Source organism: Acomys russatus, chromosome 1 (assembly GCF_903995435.1).
Source record: "Acomys russatus chromosome 1, mAcoRus1.1, whole genome shotgun sequence".
Taxonomy (NCBI): domain Eukaryota; kingdom Metazoa; phylum Chordata; class Mammalia; order Rodentia; family Muridae; genus Acomys; species Acomys russatus.
In genome coordinates, this window is record NC_067137.1 from 53,054,090 (window position 1) to 53,075,502 (window position 21,413).

The 21,413-nt window shown below is 40.6% G+C and overlaps 1 protein-coding gene across 2 annotated transcripts in view; it reads right to left on the minus strand.

The window, feature by feature from the left end:
- Positions 1-1,209: 1,209 nt before the first annotated feature.
- Ifrd1 (interferon related developmental regulator 1) overlaps positions 1,210-21,413 on the minus strand; it is a 47,161-nt gene continuing 26,957 nt past the window's right edge. Inside the window, exons 1-12 of one of the 2 annotated variants that reach the window (XM_051145089.1) lie at positions 17,143-17,471; positions 12,455-12,559; positions 12,221-12,305; positions 11,321-11,445; positions 8,671-8,828; positions 7,920-7,970; positions 7,652-7,830; positions 6,879-6,987; positions 3,560-3,694; positions 2,590-2,718; positions 2,181-2,276; positions 1,210-1,575 (exon numbers count right to left, since the gene is read on the minus strand). In XM_051145089.1, coding sequence (XP_051001046.1) covers positions 1,486-1,575; positions 2,181-2,276; positions 2,590-2,718; positions 3,560-3,694; positions 6,879-6,987; positions 7,652-7,830; positions 7,920-7,970; positions 8,671-8,828; positions 11,321-11,445; positions 12,221-12,305; positions 12,455-12,559; positions 17,143-17,230 — 1,350 coding nt within the window. In that variant the 5' untranslated portion in view covers positions 17,231-17,471 and the 3' untranslated portion in view covers positions 1,210-1,485. Of the gene's footprint in view, positions 1,576-2,180; positions 2,277-2,589; positions 2,719-3,559; positions 3,695-6,878; positions 6,988-7,651; positions 7,831-7,919; positions 7,971-8,670; positions 8,829-11,320; positions 11,446-12,220; positions 12,306-12,454; positions 12,560-17,142; positions 17,472-21,413 lie in introns of those variants that run through there. The other variant, XM_051145090.1, reaches the window with a different exon arrangement.

Sequence of the window (21,413 nt, forward strand, 5' to 3'; positions counted from 1 at the left end):
AAAAAGAAAAATTAAATCATTAAAACATATCCACAGGGCTAGGGGTAAAATGTTTGTCTTGATTTTGATACTTAGAACCCACATTATCAAACTGGCTAGTCTCAGTATTGGAGAGGTATGGACTCTTGTGGACACATACAACATATACATACACAAACTGAAAATGTAGGAAAACACTATTGGCAAGCCATAGTCTAGATTTCACTGTGTTCTGAGGGTTGGAATGCCTGAGCTAGAAGCCTGACAGACTCCCCCCATAGCAGCATCAGACCTTCCAATTTCTTGGGAACACAGATTGGCAATTTGGAAAAACACACCTGATGTGCTCCCTAGTGTTCCACCCACCTCGGCATCAAGGAAACCTAGTCCATGCACCCCAAACCACACGAGATTAATGGTTAGGCCTTATGCATTGTCAAAATGTTTACAAGATGGCTTGTAAGGGCAACAAGGCAACATTTTTGAGGTTGGCTAAATCCCAGTTATGTATAATGCTACATTTCTTCATTTCATGTTGAGGACTCAAAGCTTTGTCTTTTGTTTCTAAATAGGGCTGCCTCCCTGCCTCGCTCATTCTGAACTGTCTCAGTCATAAACAAATAGCTTTTGTTTGTTTGTTTTTTCGAGACAGGGTTTCTCTGTGTAGCCTTGGCTGTCCTGGACTCGCTTTGTAGACCAGGCTGGCCTCGAACTCAAAGCAATCCGCCTGCCTCTGCCTTCTGAGTTCTGGGATTAAAGGTGTGTGCCACCACCTTTTATTAAGAAAGAAGTACTTTCAAAGGGGAAAGGCCTCTACTCCAAAGGTCCAATTCGCATGTCCTGCTCTTGGCTCTAGGGGCGAAGGTTGGCAGCCTTTCTAGTATAGGCTAATTAATACCAGTTCCCAAGGACTGAACACAAAGGCTTCAGTGCAGCATGGAATAATGCCTTTTGATGAGACCACCGACAACAGAGTAGCTTTTCTGAAGGAACTCAGTCCCCAAAACCATCTACTTGTCAAATGAAATACCTTGCCACGTGTGAATAATTTGTATTTCTAATGAATATACTGTGAACAAGCTAACCTTTCTGTTTGTTTTCAAAACAGGGTTTCTTGGTGTAGCCTTGGCTATCCTGGACTCACTTCATAGACCAGGCTGTCCTGGAACTCAGTGATCTCAAGTGCTAGGATTAAAGGTGTGCACCACTACACCCTGCTCAAGTTAACCTTCTTATTGTAAAATACCATCATCTCACTACACAGAATATGACCAAACATCACAAACACTTTATTTGTGGTTATCAGTTATTTTTACAGGGAATATTTAATAAAGAGAACTCATTAATTTGTAACACTATACATTAAATTAAAATATAACTCACCCCTACACCAAAAAATCATCTAAGTTGACCCCAAGATAAAAACTGTCTCTAAAAGCTTATGTACATTAGAAGTAGCAAAAATAATACAAAAGAAATTAGAAAACAGCCATCAAATGCAGACATCTAGAAGAATTCTCCAACATCTGCTCTTTTATCTCGGCATTTACTTCGAGCTTTTGTTCGAGCTTTGAAAGCTGCAGAGTTATATAAATGCTGAAATGAAAAAGAAAAACACACATAGATCAATAAGAAAAGATACTGGGGGTAGATAAAAATCATAAAGGAACTAGAAAGGTAACAGGTGCAAACCATCCTGGGTTTTAATAAAGCGTATTAAAATTCTGTTACATAAACCTCACCTCAAGACCAAAACTACACTTGATACTTTTTGAAGTCTAAAAAGAGAAATGGTGCCAATCACTATTTCATGTTACACACTCTTGGAAAATGAGCCTGGTACCCACTAAGTTACTCCCCAGTACAAGAGGAACATGCAAACGTTTCTATCACCAGGCAGAATCAGAGCTCTGGTTCCACTTTTCAATGCACTTAGTTCTCAAAACAAAAGAACTTTTAAGACCTGAAGAGAACTCAGAAGCTGTATATTTAGTTCTATTATAAAATAAAACCCGGAGCTGGAGAGATGGCTCAGCAGTTAAGAGTACTGTCTGCTCATCCAGAGGTTCCTGCGTTCAATTCCCAGCAACTGCATGGTAGCCTACAACCATCTATACAGAAATTTGATGCCCTCTGCTGGCATGCAGGCATACATGCAGATAGAACACTCACACATAAACAAAACAAAAAACAAAACCCACCCTTTCAAAACGAGAAATCTTCATGGTCTTAAGTGTTGCAGCATCAAGCATCACAGGGGGTCCAAGCTCAAATACATTGCGCAGGAATTCATTTGTCTAAAATAAACAGAAAAGAGGTAACGCCTACATTAGATGTTTATTTCACTACAATGAATCTGACTACAGACGTGATATGGCTATCTGTAAATAAGGAGTTACTGTTTTCTCAGTATAAAACCAAAGCGTTTTCTAATGCCTTATATGCCAGGGAACTATGTGAAGCTGTGTGCTTTCATAGAGCACCAGGAAAGTTCCAGCAGACTTTTACTGCTTTTAATGCCTGGATGCAGCCTAGCTACCCAGCTAACTTGAAAAGCCAGTCTAGTCCCATGATTATACCCCGTTCAACTGAAGCAAGGATGCCACTCACCTGCAAGTGGTACTGCATCCCTGATCCAAGAACCTCCTTAAAGGTGTCATACGTGTGTTTTTTGACCCAGCTATCAATATACATGCGTTCAGGACCAAACTTAACAGTTTCTGTTGGAAAATCCCGTTCCTACACAACAGAAGAACCAAAATTATGACACACCCTAACATGGCCCAAATACAACTTCTATTTGAAAAAAATACCGAGATGACAGAACAGTATTTGATACCAGCTACTGTCCCAAGTGTAAGAGGATGGGGCCCAGTAGAACTGTATAAACTTTAAGATACAACTGATACATAATAATAAAGCCAAACCCCCTTTTGCCTGTTTTTTTTTTTTTTTCTTTCTGGAGTTTTTCGAAGACAGGGTTTCCTCTATGTAGCCTTGGCTGTCCTGGACTCACCTTGTAGACCAGGCTGGCCTTGAACTTACAGCAATCCGTCTGCCTCTGTCTCCTAAGTACTGAAATTAAAGGTGTGCACCACCACGCCCAGTCCATTTTGCCTATCTTAATACTTCAAAAGCACTTAGGAAATGTGAAGAAAAGGTCAAGTGTTTGAACGGGTCTTGGGAGAAGGGCTGCCAAACAGAAAGAAATGGCACAAGGCAAGGACTAAACTGAATGAACTGACAGGGAGGGAAAGCAAGCACACTAGCAGACCACACAAAGGAGAACAAGAAGCAACCCGGAGTCCCAAGAAACTTCAGCTAGGTTTATTGAAACACTGAAGCCAGGTGCAGCAACACACCCACAATGCCTGGAAAGCTGCACGTACCCTAAGGTCCCACTGCAGCCTTGATCCTCCAGGAACTCTTCCCTACCATGCTAAGACTCTGCTCTGGTGATTAAATGAGGAAATTATTTTGAGTGAATGTGAAAATCAAGCAACAATATGACTCAGGAGTCAAGTACAGAAACATTCATTTCAGAGTGAGTGACTGGCTGTTCGGTACTCTAAAAACCTACCTCCACGGCCCTTAGCACATCTCTGAAGACAGATCGCTGCTTTCTCTTGTCCACTTTGGCTCGGTGCTTATTTCCATCTGTAGCCAGAGCCCGAAGCATCTGGGTCAAAGAATCCATGTCTTCATAAAAAAAGTCCTGATCAAGAAAACATTTTATTTCACTTATTTTTCATCTTTTCCAGCATCGTTTAGAATTACGAAACAACAACCTACCTTATACCAAATGAAATAGAGGAGAGAAGATCATCAGGAAAGCTTACATTAAAATAAAATCTGACCCTCGCCAACTTTCCCACAACAGCTAAACATGACCGCTAGAATGGATTTTTTTATCCTGCTCTACTTGAGCACAAAGACTTTGCTACTTCAATCACCTAACACTTTTGTCAAAGAATAGAGTCAGTTTCCAATGCACAAAGGCAAGAAAAGAATGTTGAGCTACCCTTTCTGGAGTACCTGAGCCTCAGCCTTAGGCAAGGAGCTTTGTAGTTGCCGATTTAACCTTCTGCCTCATGCCACATTGTGGCATCTCCTCTACCAGGTCAGATGGAGATGAACAGAGAGAACTGGGGAATACTATAAGCTGACCTGCTTCCCTGCTGTATGTTTTGAACCAGAACATCACAAGGCCTCTGCTATTTTATGTTACCCTAGTTCTTAAGGCCACTAGTAAATCCTGCTGGAAAAAAGCCAATCTCAATCCAATCAACACTTACTACTAAAGGCTCTCTACCACTTATCCTGAATCTGACAGAACTGTATGAGGACAGAGAAATAGAAGCCATCCAACATCAACTAGCAAGGGTGGCTGGGAGGTGTGCCCCGGCAGCATGGCTCCAGAGGCCATTGCTTCTTACACCAATATATAGATAGCATTCAATAAGGTAGAAGTAATAATTTCTAATTTCAACTTTAAACAGTCAGTAACATCTAACCAACTCATTCACCAAAATCTAACTGAAGGCAGTTCTTAGAATCGGTTTCCAAGGTTCTAAGCAGAATTCAACACACTGCATAATATCCAGGTTAATAATACCACAAAACAATTGTTATTAAAAGATTCTGAATAATTAAATACTATTATTTGCTACAAGAATTATTTTAAATCTGCTTATGTAATTCAACCTGTTTTAACTAATTTTTTTGCAGTACTAAGACCTTGTTCCCACTAAGCTAGTACTCTACTACAAAGCTGTACCCACAGCCTTGACTTAATTAACTTAAATAACTACCCACATGTAAAAGAGCTTATTAAAACAAAAGTTTAAAAAAGACCAGGCCCTATTTGTAACTCAATTTATTGCTGTCCATTGGTAAGTATTTACACCATACTGAACATTTTCAGATGTGCTAACCTGGCTAGCCTATATATTTTATTAAGTCAGAACAAAAACCATAAAACATGACATTTACAAGACTTAGGATAAAATGTAATTTAAAATTAAACTGCACTATCACTTCACTTTTAAGATGCATTTCAAAAGGACTTAAAGAAAACTGCCATTTCTAGCCAGTAGAAGAATGCAGGAATAAAACCTGGGACTTCTAGTTTGTGCCTAGTTAAGTCATTACCATAACTAGCTCAGTAAGTGAAACTGATTACTAAATTTGAGTCCAATTGCTCACATAAGCAGAATCGTTAGCTGCTGACAGCCTCGGTGTACTTTCATTGCTAGATGCTACCTTCCTAATGAAGGTCAGGGGGCTACTACCCTTTAACACATGTTTAGTAATAATAGCCTCAACATTTGCAATTCAAACCTAAATGAAAACACAAAGGCTTAAAAATGGTAAGCAACCCACAATACCATTAAACACCTGTTCTAAAGTTTTTGTGACTACAAATACAGCCCCTCTCTTTAGGCTAAAAGTCAACATGGACAGAAAGCCCAGGTGGCCTCATGCATACACAAAGAACTATAGGCAACTGAGGAAAGCTGTAAGCAGGAGAGGTGGGCCTCCCCAGTAAGAGCCTACCAATTGGTTGTCCAATGCCCAACAGTCAGCGCTGAAAACACACATACTAAAAACACTATATAGACGAAAGAGGAATATATATGTAATATAAATATACATGTATGCATTCAATAACAGTAAAAAATAGGAGGCATGATACATCAATTTGTATTTGATTTTTTGAAACAAGATTTCTCCATATAACCCTGGTTGTTCAAGAACTTATTCTGTAGATCAAGCCTTGAACTCAAGAGATCCACCTGCCTCTGCTTCCCTAGTGCTGGGATTAAAGACCTGTGGCATTACACCTGGCTCAAGGTCATGAATTTGAATCAGAGCAGGAAGGGGTATATTCCGGGATTGGACTGGAGGAAAGGGAAGAGAAAAATGTGTCATTATATTGTAATCTCAAAACTAAACATTTTACAAAGCACCAATTAAGTAGTCCAAAGTTAAAAATAATATCTCCTATTTAGTTACTAATTTCTCACATTTTGGGTTTCCTTACTGATTATTTAGTTTGTTATGACAATAAGTACCTACAGATTAAATTTTATTTAATTTTTTACCTTTACTTTTATGTGTATAAGTGTCTGCCTCCAGGTATGTCTTACACCATGTGTGCCTGGTATCCACAGACACCAGAAGAGGACATGGGTGCCCTAAGAACGGAGTTAAAATAGTAACATATAGGTGATGGGAATGAAACTCAGATCCTCTGAGCCATCCCTCCAGCCTGTTTCTCAATTTGAAATGTGAGCACATTACATGAATTAGTATCTAGGAACAAATTCACCTTTATAGTGGTAATAAAAACTATGAACTAGGGTTAAGAAGTACCTCAGTAATGCCAAGATAAAAGGCTTCCTAGAACATAGGACTTTCATTGCAAAACCTAAAACAGTACAAATATCAGGGCCAGCTGGACAGCTGATGAGCTGTCCCAGCAAAATTTCACATTTAAATATCTAGAGGGGGCCTCCACAGTAATTAACCCCTGCATGTAGACAGTGGGTAGGGAAGCACAACGTCCACGCACTCTCAAAAGCAACGCTAAGCAATGACAGAACCTATCTCACCCAAATCTATGCTGACTGGTATGTCACCCATTTGTCTGAAATTACAAACATCCCATGCCTGAAGAACTGCTGATGAGTTAAGTTATCTGTGAGTGGAACACCATTCCCTAATTTCAGTTCTATAGACAGTAATTATGTTTCTAGCAACCTTACCAGGTCATACTCTCAAACCAATCTCAAGTTCTCCATTGACCAGCTCATAAATTTATTATCCAATTTCTAATTTTCACAGTGACAACGGAAAAATGGTCCTTGTGTGTCTCCTCCTGCCAATTAGATACTCACACTCTCCATTCCTCTGGCCAATTCAAACAGAAGTGCCAAAGATTCGCCAGCAGCAATTCTCATGTTTACATCATCACAAGAAAGGAGGCTTGGCAGTTTATGGAAATGCCTAGAAAATAGTCATCACTTTGTGAGTACAACCAGGTATGTCAATTAAATGGGTTGGTTTTTGGTTTTTGTTCTTTGTTTTTGTTTTTTGGTGGGGTTTTTAATCAAGACAGGATTTCTGTGTAGCCTTGGCTGTCCTGAACTCACTTTGTAGACCAGACTGGCCTCAAACTCACTGAGATCCACCCACCTGCCTCTGCCTTCCTGAGTGCTGGGATTACAGGAGTGAGCCACCACACCAGGCAATTAGAAGGTTTTTTGTTTTTTGTTTTTAATAAAAAAATGAAAGTAAAAGGTAGTTGAAAATTTGGCTCAGTCTTTTAAGAGCACTTGCTGCTCTTCTTGCAGAGGACTCAAATTTGGGTGCCAGCACACACATCAGACAACTCACAATTGTTTACAAGTCCATTCCAGAGAATCTGACAGCCTCTGCTGGCCTCTGTGGGCACTAGCACTCACGTGATACACACATGCATGCACGCACACACACATACACACACACATTAAAATTACAGAAATCTTTTTTAAATTCAAGCTAGGGTTTTAGAGAATTAACAGCCCTGGCCACTCTTCCAGAAGACCCAGGTGGTACACAGACATACATACAGGAACTCATACATGTAAAATAATAACTATAAATATATAAAGAGAATAAAAACACATACAGCTCCAGCTTTTTCTTCACTTCACTGATTGGGCATATGGTCAGTAATAAAGTCCATGCAAGAAGAGAGCTGATGTGAAGCATTGTATTAGGGGTGCTGCAAATAACATTAGTGTCCTTCTCTTTAAGATAGGACTTGGTGAAGATATTTTCCAAGCATTCCAGAGTTGAATACAATTCCTAATAAAAAGAATATGAAGTAAGTCTAGGACAACTATATCCAGTTAAAAATAAAAGCATTGGCTGAAATTAAAGATGATTCTACTTACAGTGATGTCATCTGTGGCAATAAAACAGCAAACACCAAAGCAAGTTGCACACTACAAAGTGAGGAAAACAAACATTAATGACTTATTTTACATCTTTTAAAATCCAATGGGAAAATTTCTCAACTACTTACCTGCATTTATTTCCACACATAGTGTAAGGAGAATGGGGAATAAAGATAGTAAAGTTGAGACTAGGGGGCTTTAATCCAAGCTCTGCTATCAAACTTGCAAGACAACTTTAGGAGCATGACTGTTCCTCTTGGGCCTTCCTCATGGGACCAGAGGGACAGTGTGCACAGAGCAGCTTTCATGAAGCACAAAGCAAAAATCTAGTGAAGTTCAAGTAATTATCAAATTCCTTTAAGTACTTTACTATTAGAAAACCAAAAGCATGTTCAATCCCCAAGACAGATTAAAGTACCTCGTGAGACAGATTTCAGAGTCCTACATTTACCCAAATGCAGCTTTTCATAAGGACTTAACCCAACAAAAACCAGTGTAAACTATTTTTAAGCTCCAGCCAAATTTACTCCAAGATTATTATCCTAGCAACCCAGTATCATCTGTTTATGTCTTTAATCCAAAAGGTAAAGAAATTATTCAAATGTAACACCCTAGAGCATGAAAGAAAACTTGTCATAAACTGTTCACTGTTTTAAGACAAACCAGAGGAAGATATTAGTAAAACCCTATTACCTATAGCGGGATATCCTGTCTGGATAGATCTGTGAGTTTTAAGTCTCGTACTTACAGTTTGCCTAGCCTGGATACTAGCTGTTGCATCACAAATTATTTTTTTTAGGATTGGTCCAAGAGTCTTTAAAATCTCTTCACTTTCAAATCCAGGGCCCAACTGAATACAAAGAACCGATGCTAATGCTGCAGCTGCACGCTGCTCATCACTCTTTCCTGGAAAAGCAGCAGAGAAGGAAAACACGGCAGATTTTATGTTCAGTAGATTTGTATCAAGAGTAAGTTTCCAGAAATTCCAACTAGAAGGTAGCATTTATATTTATGAAGCCCACATTGTGCTTCAGACTCAAAGTGCTCTGATGTTAGAAACTGTCTTGACCCAGGACTTAACTAGTTTAGTTACCTGATGTTCCAAACAGAGATTTCCTCCTCTGTAAATAGACTGGTATCCACCTTGATGGAGTACCGTACTGACTAGCAAAGGCATCTACTCCATGTCAATTCCTACCTTCTAATATCCTTAAGGCACTCACACGAATAATGTTACAGTGGCACTTAGATTAATCTAAGCATTTCTTAATTTTGGACATGTGAGCACTCCCCCATCTGATTATTTTAACATAATAAGGGATCAAAGTAAAAGATTCTTTCTACGTAAGATAAATATAGATCACTTTTCTTTTATTTGTCGTTTGTTTTGGTTTGGTTTTGGTTTTAGAAGACAGGGTTTCTCTGTGTAGGCTTAGCTGTCCTGGACTCCCTATGTAGATCAGGCTAGCCTCTGAACTCACAGTGATCCACCTGCCTCTGGCTCCCAGTGCTGGGATTAAAGGCATGCACCACCACACCCCTTTTTTGTTTTCTGAGGCAGGGTTTCTTAGTGTTATACTGACTATCCTGAACTCAATTTGTAGACCAGACTCAGAGATCCGCCTGCCTCTGCCTCTGCCTCCCAGAATGTTGGGATTAAAGGTATGTGCCACCATGCCTGGCTGTAGATCACTTTTCAAAGAAGCATATTCCCTAGAGGATTTGAGCAAATTCTGAACTTAAAAAAAAAAAAAAAAATGAGTAGCTCTGCTGGCTAATAGATTGCTATGTAGACCAGGCCTGCCTCAATCTCAGAGATCCTCCTGTCTCTGTCTCTGCTATAATTAGAGGTGTACACCACCACAGCTGGCCTGAATTTAAATTATTACCTAAGAAAATATAAAAAAATGTACATTGAAATGGAATTTTTAAAGCAACTCCATCTAGCTCCCACTATTGCAGTGTCAATGTAATTCATACACTTTGAAAAGAAACACTGCTACCACCAACACAATTGGCTCTGTGTGTACTATAGCAGAGTTACTCAAGATTAGAGCCACCAGACCTTTCCTACCCCTGTCCTTGTTCCATGGGAGAGTGAATAAAGAGCTACATTCGTAAGCAAGCTTTCACCCTGCAGCAAAACAAGAATAAGGACATTCAATTTAAATAAACACGTGCTTCCTATATCTTTAATGTTAGAGTAACTGTGTTAATAGAGTGATGACAGAACATAATTTTTATAATATACTTATTTGGCAAAATAAGAAAACTATAGATACAAATCTTAATTTTAGCAGTTTCTGCAGTAAACTGCAACGACAAGTAACATTAGATGTAATCGTTAATGTCACCCTTTTGTGTGTGTACATACAATCATGAGTAAAGACCACAGGATTGGGGGGGGGGGGGGTGCTGGAGAGATGGCTCAGCAGTTAAGAGCACTGCCTGCTCTTCCAGGTCCTGAGTTCAATTCCCAGCAACCACATGGTGGCTCACAACCATCTGTAATATGAGCTGGTGCCCTCTTCTGGTGTGCATGAAGACAGTGTACTCATAAAATAAATCTTAAAATAAATAAATAAGTATAAAATAAATAATTCTTAAATAAATAAAAGGCCAGAGGACAGCTTCACATGTTCCTAAGGAGCCATCCAATTAGGTTTAACTGACTTACTGTTATTCTGGGAGGGAGGGGCTGGCACCAGGACCCGCATGCGAAGGTCAGAAGACAGTCTGGGGAGTTCTCTCTTTAAGCCATATTTGAGGCAAGGCCTCTCATTTCTATTACTGAGCTGCTCACATAAATGTCTAACTTGTCTTTCATCATAGCAATGCTTGAAGCCAGGAACAACAGACCTGCTTAGCAACCACTTTACCTACAGAGCCATCTCCCCAGGCCTCTACCTTGTTTTTTTTAAAGACAAGGTCTCACACTGCCTCGGAGCTTGCTTTGGCTAATGAGGAATCTGAGGATGGACTCAGGTCCCCTTGTAAAGCAAATACTTATTGTCTTTGTAATCTTATCTCTTTATTCTTAGAAATATCATATTTTACAAAAAATCCTGAATTTCTACTATAGTTATAGAACTCAAATATGCCAGGAATGTCCTAAAAATGATACTATTTTAGTACACAACTTTTGTTTTAGGGGCAAGGGGAAAATGAGCTGTGTTCTTACAGTGTTTTTCTATGTTTAGGAAAAAAAGATGTCTTCTGAAATCTGATGTTTTCATCCCTTCCTTATGCGATCTGAGAATGGCATTACATCTTCTGAGGTAACAAAGAATTACAATCTATCCTACTTAAGATTTGTTTATTAGCAGAAGTTACTCAAGGAGAGAGCCAATTCCTTATTCAATCTGCACAGGTCTGTCAGGAACAGTAACATTCATTACCTTTTTTCAGACAGCGTTCAATGCTATCAGTTAAAGTCATTCTTCTTTCAAGAACAAACTCATACAGCACTTTTGAAGACAGTGCATTTTTAACACCTTCAAGAGCTGCCTGTCTTGTCTTCGCACTATTTAGAACACAATTGAAAAGAAAGATCTAGTTAGGAGTGCTACAAACTAATAACTTCTCAACCTGTTATCAAGCTCCAAGTAGCTTTCAATAATACGCTTTATACCTTTAATACATTATCTCAAAATAAGAGGTTGAAATTTAAGTGCTTTCTGTCACAGCCACAACTATAAACGCTGTGTAGTATTTTATAGTTTCAATTTGTAAGACATACTATACAGTACATATATTAGTAAATTCATACTATTTTAGTCTGCCCAACCCTTTAAGGCAAGCTCTTGTCCAGTCAGACTCCAATCCTGAACTTAGGTGATCCTCTTACCTGTCAGCCTCCTCTCAAGTCTGAGACCAGAAATACAAAGCACCATAATTCTAGTACTCGTGCCTGTATTTTCTGGGCTTCCTATTTCTGTTTAATTCTAGGATCCCATGAAGAAAACTTACCTTTGATAGTATTCATGCCCAAAACAAATTAGTGGACAAACAAAATAGTTTGTTATTTTAATTAAAGATCAACTTTTAATACAAGAAATCAACTCCAATTATAATCAAAGAGCTAATATATGCTATTATGCTAAAACAATGAGTAATACAAACCAATCTAAATTCCAGTGGCATGTTACTAATCACATTAAGAGACCGAAACAAACATTATATCACCCAAAGTAGACAAATCAAGCTTCAGGAAAACATATTGCTATATCAAAGAAATGCACAAATTACAAATAAGTGATTAGAATCACCCAGAATGGAAAGCTTTCAACACCTCTTACCTCTTATCAAGGGTTAAGTCAATTAATCCCTTCAGCTTGTACTCTAAGTCTTCTTGAGTTCCTTCCTCATCAAGGACTTCTGGTCCTACAGAACAGAAACCAACACTGTAACATACGGTAAGCAGGAAAAAGCAGATTGGGAAAAGGAACACTATAGCCCACATATAAGAAAGAATTCGCCCACCCCCTCAATCTTTGTATGGCAAATCACAAGTTTACATTTGAAACTCCTACCATCCTCAGCAAAACTGGAAGGATCGCTATAGCCACTGCAGTGGCTCATTGTTTCAATGGATGCGTCTTCATCACTGAAAGGTTGAACAGTCCGATGTGGGCCACCTATTGGGTAAAGGAACAGATGATTTTCTTTCTCTCTCTCTTGCTACATATGCAAATACTTAACTTGGGATCTCTAAAGCTTACTTAAGAACTATTTAGTAATAAAGTCAAAAAATTTTTGTAAAGAATATATGGAACATCCCTAAAATAACTTGGATTTACCTGGTCTGTACTTCAGAAGGCCAGCTATTTATTTACTGAGACCCTGTCTCAGTGCTCAAATAAAATAAAATTCTAACCATATCCTAGAGTTAAATTGACTAGCATATTTTCAACTTCATTAAAGAATAAAATCAGAATTTACAGAATTTATAAATTATGATGTAATGGATTACTTTGAGTCCTGAGTAGAATGAGTCTGAAATTCTGACCATGAAGTGACATAGGCAGCCTGATTTACCTGAATTCAGTTTCCTTGTATTAGCAAAAAGCAAAGACAATACCAAATATCAAGTCCCTACAATAACAGGTGCTTTTTAATATTATAGAGTACACTCTGCAGGGGAGTTGCTAGGATCACAACCTGGGCATAGTACAGAAAATGGACACAAACTACACAACAGAGGTCAATTTCAATCACTCTCCAATTCAACCTAACTTCTTCTTTTGGCAACTATAATATACAGATTTCACCTACTAACTTTTATGCACACTAAATTACATCTATATGCAATTATATGGAAATATTTATCAAAACACAAGCATATTATACAGGAGTATTGCAAAGACTGTGTCCTATCCTCCAAATTTAGGAGTGCTCTACTGATAAAGATGTCATTAAGTGGCATGACGCAATCGTCTTACTGCGTATGATACACTGATACTAACAGTGTGTCCTATAAATGTATATAATCAATTCCCAACAATGACTGGAGAAAAAGGGAAAGGTATCAAATACCCGTAAGCATACTTGGTTATTTCATCATTATGAGAAACTGTAATAAAATATAGATTAATGGGCATCATATTTGATTGTCTATCTTTAGAACTGCAATTTCTTCAGAAATATTTTAATGCATAATTACCAACACTTCTATGCACAATCATAATTAACTTAGGTGTGAATATCAAATTTCTAAAAAAATCTCTGTATTTTTCTTTAAAATGTCTAGTTATTTATTACCTTACTTTTATTGACTTGTTTATTCCAGCTTTTGGTGACGGTCAGACTCCGAAGGCCAATCTCACTATATAACCCAGATTAGTATTCAACTCTTACCAATATTCCTGCCACCCTAGCCTCTCAAATCCTAGGATCAATGGGTTTTAAGTTTATTTTTTTAAATCCTCTAAAAGTTTTTTGTTTGTTTGTTTGGTTGGTTTGGTTTGGTTTGGTTTTTTGAGACAGGGTTTCTCTGTGCAGCCTTGGCTGCCCTGGACTCACTTTGTAGACCAGGCTGGCCTAGAACGCACAGCGATCCGCCTGCCTCTGCCTCACAAGTACTGGGATTAAAGGTATGTGCCACCACACCCAGCTAAATCCTCTTAAAGTTAAGCCTGTTCGAATTGGGCTACTTTTCGCTTAAACAAGAGTTGCTTTTTTTTAAACCAATGCAGAGAAATTAGCAAAATCTTAAGTTAACAAGTTACCTTGAAATTTGCTTGCTTGATGCCAAAATAACTTGAATCAAAGTAGGAAAGCACAGAGAATACATGAAGCAATGATGCCAACATTTCTTAAGTCACAGTGCTTAGGAGAAAAATAAACACCAGCCTATTTCTGGATCTTTCCTCTTGACAAATTATGCTAACAGCTGAGCATATTTCTGAATAATCTTACCATATTTACATACAAACCAATGTAATTTTAAAATTGTTCGTATTTGTCCTGTTCTTAAGATTATTTTTATACAGCTTTAAGCTTCTGTCTCTTAACTAGTTTGGTTTCTTTATAATTCAAGGAAGGGGGTTTGAAAAGGCAAGGAATGCCTGGCAAGATGGCTAATCACAAAAGGTGCCTGTTGCCAAGCCTATCCACCTGAGTTCATCAATCTGTGGATCCCCACAGAAAATGTGTCCTCTGACCTTCTGATCAGTAGCTTGGTGTGTTCACTCACACACAAATAAGGAAATGCATTATTTAAGGAAGGAAATTCATCTTATAAAAATGTCTGACATCTAAGTCAAGCTTACCTTGTAATCTTCTGTCAAATAACTGGCAGGCACACTACACATTTGAAGCCCTCATTTCTCAAAGGCTTACTATCCAAACTTTTTTTTCTCAAAAATCCTCTCTCATCTAGTAGTTTTACATCTGCTACTCCAGTAAGCAGAAGGCTAAGGCCTGACATTGCCTTAGTTCGAGACCAGCTTAGGCTACACTGAGTTCCAGGCCGGGCTACAGAGTGAGACTGTCTTCGTACACAAAATAAAAAACAAAAATCCATTCCTCAAGTCAGAATAGTGCTTAGTGTGTAAATACATGTATATGAGAGGTCAATAGTCTTGGCTTCCTAGAACTCCCTGGTGCACAGCTTTACTCCAGCACTTGGAAGGCAGAGGCAGGTGGATCTCTGTGAGTCTGAGGCCAGCCTGGTCTACAGAGTTCCAGGACAGCAGCTAGAGCTGTTACACAAGAAATCCAGTCTCGAAAAACAAACAAAAAACAAAAACAAAACAAAGAATATATATAAAAATCCTTGAGCCTAACTAACAAACTGAAGTTGGCTATCTCTTTTGTTGTAGAGATTCACTTAAATCGAATTTGTTTTCCCTGCCATCCAACCATCTAAACAACAATAGTAAAAGATGTTTCTAAGTAAAACGTTTGATAATTTCCCTTTCTCTCAATTAGCGATTTATTAAGTAAAATTTACACAACGTGACTAAGGTTTAAAAAAAATATTCAGAGAAACATTCTCATCCAGTTCCATTTGCAAGAGGTAACTTTTATGTAACAATGTCAAAGCTTCCGGTTTTACAAACTAATCAATTACTTTCCCTTTGTTTATAGACGCTTTAAAAAAAAAAAAATCAATGTTATGCTGGAATGCAGTGTTTAAATCTATCTTTTCTTTTAAGGAGAATTTAAAAGACAGCAGCAATGAAGTCTGATGGCAGGTCAAATAAGCCTTGAGGCAAATTGTGCCCTAAGAAAGAATACTAGCCAGTGAAAGGGTGTCTGTGAGGCAGAGACCACTGTTAACATCACTCTTGTTTCCAAATGTTAGTGTTTCTCCATTATTTCCACTTCATTTATATAAAACGGTGAACTTCAATAAAACTATTAAGACTCCACCAAAAAGAACTTCAGTATTTATTCAGGAGGGAAAGCTTAAACAGAGGTCAACAGTACCCTCGATTCAACCACAACTAGATTACATGAACAGTATTTCACAATAAATTCAGGAGAAAAGAAAACAAATCTAAAGAAAAATGTGTATCTAATAATCTGTTCCCAGTCAGGTAGCATTTAAAGCATGACCAAGAGCATTCAGACCCTCCAAACCCTGTGGGAAATTTTCTGCAATGCCAGTTTCCAACATTTAACAAGTAAACTGGTCACTTACGATTTTAATCCCATCATTGGAAAGAACGAGTAGCAGCTATGTCAAATAACTAATGGCTATTAGCTTGGTGTGAAACATGTGGGGGCATTTCAATACTCAACTCCATGAGCTTAACAAAACAATTACTTAATGAGATAACTACCCAGTTTAATAGTACTCAATATTATGTCTTGGGCGCAGTCTAGTAGAAGGGATGGATCTCCGGCTGCAGTCACCACACCCAGCCCCTTAACCATATGTTAAATAAGTAGAGAACCATACATTCAGTTCAGCAATTAACCATCCAAAAAAAGCTTCGACTTGGCAAGGAAGGTTTAAAAGAAAAAGAAACTATCCCTAACTTTCAGCCAATTGCCACATCGGTTTCTCACCACCTCTACCACTGCAGGGAACCTATAGAATTCAGCACAAAGGAGAACGCGGTCAATGAGGCTAGTGATACGGGGCTGCTTGGGGACTCCCGGTCTCTGAAGGTGCCGGGTTAGGGATGGAAGCCACGTTTGGGGTGGGGCGCTGGCCTCCGCTTCCGACGCCTCCACCCCGCCTTAGTGGACACGCATTGAGGCAGCGGGACGGAAGCTACTCGCGCCTCTGCGTCACCCCGGCCCCATCACGAATAGCCCAGGCCTCGTGACGCAAAAGCCGGTCCAGACCCGCTGGACGTTTGGCACTCCAAGAACTCCATGTTGGAGCGAGAGTCACACAGGGCGTGCAACAGCAGCAAGCCACTGGCGCTCCGCTCCATATCTAGTCCGGTAAAGGACCGGACAGCAAGCAGCGCCTTCTAGAAAGAACGCCAAGTCCTGGTCACCCTTATTCGGACTCTCCTTCGGCCCTAAGGTCCCACTTCTCCCCGCCCCCCGGGCCGGTTCCCAAGTACGGCTCCCGCCAGCCAGCCCAAATCGCGCGAGCGCGGCATCCGGGCATCATGGGAACTGTAGTTTAGACACAACACACACTCTCAGCGGCTGCGTGCGTCCGAAGTGAAGCCCAAACTACAAGTCCCCCCGCGCCCTAGCCCAGAGCCTCCCATTCGGCCGGCCAGCCGGCTCTCGGCTCGAGGATGCCCCTCACCTGCCGTGGCCGCCGACGTCGCTGCCCCGGAGCCGCCGCCACCCCCGCCACAGCGGCGGGGAGCGTTCCGCTTCTTGTTCTTCGGCATCGTGGGCCGCCCAATGCCGTCTACACTTGGAGCTCAGCGAGGATCAGCCGATAGAGCTGCACTGTCTACTCGTGCGTCTGTGCGGCGGGCGGCTGAGAGGCGAGTCTCGGGCTAACAAGAGAGGCGAGGAGCGGCGCGGGTGAGAGGTGGCGGCGGCGGCAGCAGAAATCCCCGTGAAGAGCTGCGAGCGGAAACGATACATGTTTCTCTCTAGCGCGGGAGCGAAGGCGGGGTGGGTCGGACCACGACGCCTTAAGTAGCCAGACGGCCGCTTGTCGTCACCATGCGTGGGCGGGTCTCCATCGCCCGCTGGCCAATCACTGCAGATCTCCCCACCGGCGTGCACTAGGGCGGCTCCTGCATTCGGACTCCCCTTCCCAGAGCTCCAGACTGCGCTCCGCGCCTGGGTTGCTAGGCCTTTGGGTCGCGTGGCGCTTTGGGAGATGTAGTAGGCTGTAGTAGGCGAGAGGGCGCGGCCTTCTCCTGGATCCTCCCAGTCCGATTACGTCGTGACCTCGTCCTGGCGAGGCGCCCGCCCTGGAGCTCACCCTTGTAGTCACCGCGATGAGCCATGCGGCAGCTATGCAGCGTGATGAGCGTCAGCAAGGGAGATCGCGTCTAATAACCTTTCCCCTGCTAACATGGGGCCTCTGCCCTAGCACAACCATACCCGTCCTGTGTGTTCAGGGACGTGTGCTCCCCACCTTCCGAAAGAGGTGTGCTTCAGCTACTTCCCATATTCTAGGCGAGAATCTCAAATAAGGAGACTGGCGATTCAGTCTCAGATTTCCTTACAAAAATGTGGCCTTAATTCTACCTGCCAGTTAGGAGGTCAATTTGGGATAAGAGTTTCTGAGAAGTTAGCAGCTGGTAAAACATACATGAGTTATAAATATCAGTCATCACCGCGGGGTTTGTTTTCTCAAGGTGCTCCCTAGATCTATTTTCCCTGCCATTAGTCCTGTATTCAGGGCCTACAACTAGGTTCCAGTACTGTGTTTATGACAGGACAAACAAATTGACTCACTCAGCGTCATACAATTGACTCATTGTGTACTCCACCTCAGCTTCATTCTATCTCGAGTGACAAGAGTGCTTCACTTTAATGTCTCTCTTCATCGAATTTAAGTTTTTTCTTTTTCTTTCTTACTGTCATACTTTGAAATATTCACTATATTGTTCTCTTCCCCCATGTTCACAGTTCCTTTTAGGGTCCCCCGACAGCAGGTGGTTTTCCACTGAAAGTCAAGGTCATATCTTGTTCTCTAGCCACTCAGCCTCAGTTCATGCCAGGTCCCTACGTCAATGTTCCCTGTCCAGTAAGGCTGATTATTTACTCATGTGTCCCTTGTTTGACTAATCCATCTGTGTTAATGGTTGCTCCAAAACCTTACAGATAGGCCAGTCCGGTCAACCTTGCCCTGCCTCACTGCTCTCCGCACAGCCTGGTCTTTTCTTGAACTAAACTGGTCTTCATCTCCAGCACAGGGGTCTTTTTGTTACTTTGAGTTCACCACCCTTCTTCATCTTGAGAATTACATCCATCTATCAAGACCAGTTCAAGCACTGTCGCCTTCATGAAGCTTCCTCTTCACAAGTCTTTAACTTTGTCAGGCTCTGATGGCACTCTCTCTCTACAGATCACACGTGGATTATTCAAAGATTCCATTTAAAGAGTGACATCGAAGGATTGCTTTACTCTTGTGTACTCCTGAAGAACAAATAAACTACACAGAGCATAGCTGCCAAACAGGGATGCAGACATGGCCACAGGCCCCGTTGAGTCCCTTGTATCCACACAGGTACAACTAAAATCCAAAGGCCTTGGCTCACAGCAAGGGAGGTGTCTCAGGGAGGGCAGGATGGGGCATGCATTCTCATTCACTTCATAACCACAAGCTCTTAGTTATCAAGACAACTTGATGTACAGAGCAATCACTTTGCTAAACTAAAACTCTAGAAATTAAAATTTAACATCTTTGTACATAAGGGGTTTTTTTTTGTTGTTGTTTTGTTTTGTTTCAAGAGATAGCAGAAGAATCAACCTTGTGCTCCACATTGTCCCCTGAACTCTGATTTAGTGAATCTTCATGTGCTGGCTGTCATCAGTTTCCCAGGATCTTCTGGGCCATGTTTTCACTTAGGAACACCAAGTGCTCAAGGACTGATACCCAGCCAGCAGGGAGCAGCTTCTGCTGATTTCCCCTGCTGCTTTTTTTTTTTTTTTTTTTTTTGAGTTGATTTGACAGAATTTCTCCTTTGAAACTGCATGCTTCCTGCTGAACCTTTTTCTACAATTCACACACTAGATATACTTATATTTTCTGAAAAGATCTCAGTAGAGGAACTGGCACAAAAATTACAATTTTTCCAACCACTTCCAACTTTAATTGCCTTGGTACTTGATGTTGAAATCCCATAGGTAAGCCTTGGGGTCAGAGTTCATCTCCAGCAAAACAGTGCCTATGAGATGCCCAACTCAAACTTGTCCAACATTGGACATCAAGTCCTGGCACCTCAAACTAAACAGACTACTGGCTTAGGAAATGGCTCAGCTCTCACAAGAGCTTCAGGCTTGTATTTTTATCTAGGAAAGAGCATCCATGCCAGAGACTTCTACCTACATTTTATTGGCCAAAATTGTGTTATAATATGACCTCTAGTTGCAAGAGTTTAGAAGACAAGTATTTGTGCTATTCTTATTGACAGTCAAATCTGAGGGCATAAATAAAAAAGGAAGGCAACCTAGGAACATCCATCTTATATACCATGAGGCAAGGTTCTCCCGTAGTCTACTATGTAACTTGCCATCTAGACACTATGTACTGACTTTTATCTCTTAGTCATGGTGATACATGCTCTCATAAAACATTCCATCTAATAGATCATGTCATAATGGTAAGTCTACTCAAATGTTGCAAAAATAAGGGTTATATTAGTCAGAATTGTACATACTTAAAAAGCTGTCATGGGGTCTCTGTGTTGGTCACTTTGACTTAAGTATTAGAATATGTATATTCCTTGAAGGCATAAACATTAGAGGTTTTCTTTGACTTTAGTCATAACTCCTTGGGATTCTTTACATAATATTAAGTAGAAATAAATGTCTCCTTGCTCCTCCATCCAGCGTTTGGTGGGATCTAATTTCTTTAAAGATTTATTTGTTATGTATATAGTGTTCTGCCTGCATAAACGCTTAAACAACAGAAGAAGGCATGAGATCTCAACTATAGATGGATGTGGGCTACTGTATGGTTGCTGGGAATTGAACTCAGGACCTTTGGAAGAGCAGCCAGTGCTCTTAACCTCTGAGCCATCCCTCCAGCCCCTAATTCTTTTTTTAAAAAACATTTTATTTTTGTTTTTTTATTCGTATGTGTATGTGAGTATGTTACATGTATGTGGATGCTTGAGGAGGACAGAAGAGGTTGTCATGTTTCCTGGAACTGAAGTTACAGGCAGTTATAAGCTGCCAGACACAAGTACTGGGAACTGAACTCCGGTCCTCTGCAAGAATAGTAGGCACTCTTAAACACCAAGTCAGCTCTCCAGCCCTGGAATTTATTTCTTGCTTCTATCTCCCAAACTGTTTCTCACCACCTAATGTAGCCTCTCTTTTTCTGCCATATGGACCCCTAAGAAGTCTCCAAGGATAGAGGGCTCGTGATTTGGGCCTCACACAAGTTATGTAATTTCCTACCTTTTTAACCCACTCTAATTCAGCCATATCAGTCATCTTTACCAATTCAAAACCACAAAGTGGATGAAGCCTTCTGCAGCAGCTCCTCTCTGCCTGCTATGATCATCTTCCCACAGCTGCCATTCAGATCGCAGCTTAAATGACGCCTCCCAGAAGAAATCTTCCCACTCTCCATCCCAAAGTAGCAGCCGTACTTCCCCCACCACCACTCAGCCTAACTTACTCTCCCCAAGTGCCTCTTAGGACCTCTCAGCTCAGTTTTCTCCCTCCATTTACTAGAATTTTAGAATTACAGAGAAAATAAAATTGTCTTGTTGTTTAACACAGGTTCTTGCTTTGCAGCCCAACAAGAGGCCTAGAATTTGCCACATAATGCAGACTCGCCACACTTTTAACTCTGTTTCCCAAGTACTGGGCTTCTGGCATTCAGCTTAAGAGAGACTATTTTATCCAGTGCTGAGACAGTCTATGGAACTTATTACA